The 3502-nt window shown below is 37.1% G+C and overlaps 1 protein-coding gene across 1 annotated transcript; it reads left to right on the plus strand.

Moving 5' to 3' along the window:
• Positions 1-568: 568 nt before the first annotated feature.
• Positions 569-3502, plus strand: LOC145518456 (olfactory receptor 5V1-like). The gene has a single exon (XM_081523081.1). It carries the CDS (start codon positions 569-571, stop codon positions 1523-1525), a length of 957 nt encoding a protein of 318 aa, XP_081379207.1. The 3' UTR covers positions 1526-3502.

The raw sequence follows: 3502 nt of genomic DNA on the forward strand, positions 1-3502 counted from the left end.
CTCAAATATATTATCAACCTGTGGTACCACTATGTCTTTTTCTGCTCTCCTAATTCTCTAAGTGTGACCAACTGATTCTACATTCAATCTACAAATGAATGTCAGCCTCCAAAAGTGTGCAAGGCAGCACAGTTTTTGTTCAATTAATTTTTATTGGAGTATAGTTGCTTTACAATCAGGGCAGCACAGTTGATTGACCCACTGACAATTGTCTTTAATGAGCTTCCAAATTGCTGCAGCCCAGGAAGACAGAGTAGATGGGCCTTTTCTTCCTTTAGTGCATGTATTTTACTTGAAAATTCAAAACTGTCTATAGTGTTCATTTTAAAAGATTTGACCAACAGATGAAAGGCTGATAATTTTTATGCTGGGTGCTAATGCACACAGTTTATTCGCTGTGGGACTGTGCATTTTTACAGACCCATCTAATATTTTCTTGATAAATAATATCTTTTCCTCTGTGAAGCTTTTATTTTCTAGTCTCGTAGCCTGTTTCTGGAGCAATACCTGACTACAGAAATACATGCTTCCTCGTTCTCAATTTCAGAAAGAAAACCAGAGCCGTATTATGAAAAGAGAAAACCAAACAGTTCTATTTGAGTTTATCATCTTGGGATTCTCCAACTTAAATGAGTTAAATTTTTTACTTTTCACTATTTTGCTGGTAGCATATATCTGTACTTTGGGAGGAAATACCTTCATAATTTTGGTGACCATGACTGATCCATGCCTCCACACTCCCATGTATTTTTTTCTGGAAAACTTAGCTTTTCTTGACATCTGCTACACCACCACCAATGTTCCCCAGATGATGGTACATCTACTATCAGAGAGAAAAAGCATTTCTTATTTGGGTTGCATAGGGCAACTTTTTGCATTTATTTTCTTTGTTGGGTCAGAGTCCCTGCTTTTGGCAGCTATGGCATATGATCGCTACATTGCAATCTGTAAGCCCTTAAGGTATTCGGTTATTATGAACAAGGTCCTATACAGCCAGTTAGCAGCCTCCTGCTGGACTGGTGGTTTCTTCAACTCAGTGGTGCACACAGTACTGACATTTCGCCTGCCCTTCTGTGGCAACAACAAGATTAATTATTTCTTCCGTGACATCCCCCCTTTGCTGATCTTGTCTTGTGGGGACACTTCTGTCAATGAGTTGGCCCTACTATCCACTGGGGTCTTCATTGGCTGGACTCCTTTTTTGTGTATCATACTTTCCTACCTTTATATTATTTCTACCATTTTAAGGATCAGGTCTTCTGAGGGGAGGCAAAAGGCTTTTTCTACCTGTGCTTCCCACCTGATCATTGTCCTTCTCTATTATGGCAGCTCCATCTTCACATATGTACAACCCATATCAGCATATTCACTGGAGAAAGACAGACTGATCTCAGTATTGTACAGTGTTGTCACCCCCATGTTAAACCCTATTATCTACTCTTTGAGGAATAAGGATATTAAAGAGGCTGCAAAAGTTGTGGGGAGAAAGTGGCAGGCTTCAAGCTCCCTCTCTTGTGCTGTGTAAACTTTTCTAAGAAAATGACATATTACAAAACTGTCCATCTTACTTTTAGAGCTGACTTTTGCAAATTACTCTCAAGCAAAATTAAAAGTCAATGCAAATTTTCACAGCCAGTGATTAACAAACACTCTTGTTTAAAAACTCTGTATGAAATATTTCAAAATTTTTTTCAGAGATCAGTGAACTAAAAAGACAGGAATCACAAGGCCAACACTGAACAGAGTTGAAAATAAAAAACTGTGAAATTGGCATTAGGGACTCTTGTGAGGACTTCTGATGATCTTAGGAAGTGTTTGAGTTTCTGAACAGCATTTTAACATTCTTGTAAGATTGGAGGGCTAAAATTGGAATCTTGAGCTACCTAATTGAAATTTAGCTGGTATCCTCTATTTTACCTGGCAAATTTATCAATAACTCACGTGCCTGTGCTATGCTTAGTTACTCACAGGCCTAGTGGCTATCATACTGGACCATGTAAACATAGAACAATTCTATCTTTGTAGTTATTGAGTAGTGTTTCTCTGAAAGAAGAAAAATAAGATAGGCAACTTGCTTTAAGAGATGTCGCAACCAATTGCAAAGTTAAAAAGATAGTGTGTTAATGACTCAGTTATACATTGATCATTGAAACAAACTAAAAAAAGTTCCATGAATAAACATATGTATTTGATTATCTGATAGATGAGGCCAGAAGAAGCTTGAAAGAAAAGCTGAGTAAGAATAATCTTTTCAATAAAAAGACAAAAGGCTTTATGATTCCAGCCTTACAGTTTATACAAAAATCAGTTCTGGAATACTGCATACCTCAATGTATAAAAGAACAATAAAATCTTTAGAAAATGATATAGGGTGTACTACCATATCACATATGAATTTGTCAGATCCAATCCAGAGAAGAGACCTGAGACTACACAGTCTCCTTGGGAACACTGCAGCCTCTGGTAGGAAGGGCAACAGTCCCTGGGCTCAAAGGCTATGGGCTAGAGAACACCGGGCCTCTTCGGTGGAGACCCTTAGTGCTTCCTGCAGCCTGTAGCCATTCAGCCCAGCCCTTTATGGTTAGGGCTGCTGCTCTGTGATCATGGTGGGTGGGGTTAATCCCTGTTTCCAGGGGACTGTCACTGTGGACACCACATGAGATAAGGTGAATAAGTAACAAAGCCAACATTTTACATGTCAAAAGGAAATTAAAATTAAAAAGATTAATATATTCCTTTCCACCCCCACTCAAGTCACTCTTGCTTAGGGATTGATTTTTTTTTTCCCTCTCAATTTTCTTGACTAATGCTAAAGCCTCCTATTAAGTCTCCCCATTCTTCACCTTATTTTACTAAATCCTATACATTTTGTCTGAATTAAACTCAAAGCACATATTTGTTAGGAGTTAATGAAGCAAAGAGAGAGGGAAAGTGCTTTAGATGGTTATGAGCTGTGTATTAGGAATAAATAAATTTCTCTTGTTTCACTTGGTATCAAGTAATCTGTGTTTTAGACTTGTTCACGGACTTTCCTTTTTTCTTTCTGTTGACAGTAAATGCTTAGTAAATACTTGTGATAGTCATTCATACTGTTGCATATACTGTAGCCCATTCACTTTTCATTGCTGTATGGTATTCCATCACATGGCTAGGCCAACAAACACTTTATTCATTCAATAAACTTAACAAACATCTAAAGATTGTGTGAAGGTATCATTTTCACAATTTCTAGGTTAATTTTGGAAGAAAATTTTAAAAGGGAGACTTGTTCAACCTGGCATTAAGACATAAACTAAGGCCTACTAATGGAAAGTCAAGTTCCTGGTCCAAAAAGAAAAATATCATGGCATAGAGGTCTTAGATACAGATCTAACAATTTGTATGGAAATGGTATACACTAAGTATGGTGCTACAATAAATAATGAAAACTTAGTCATAGTTTGGAAAAATCAGATCATTAAATGAAGAAAAATAAAATTAGTTTTCTAACTTCCACTTTGTA

Source organism: Giraffa tippelskirchi, chromosome 8 (genome assembly GCF_054371585.1).
Source record: "Giraffa tippelskirchi isolate mGirTip1 chromosome 8, T2T-mGirTip1v1.2.pri, whole genome shotgun sequence".
Taxonomy (NCBI): Eukaryota; Metazoa; Chordata; class Mammalia; order Artiodactyla; family Giraffidae; genus Giraffa; species Giraffa tippelskirchi.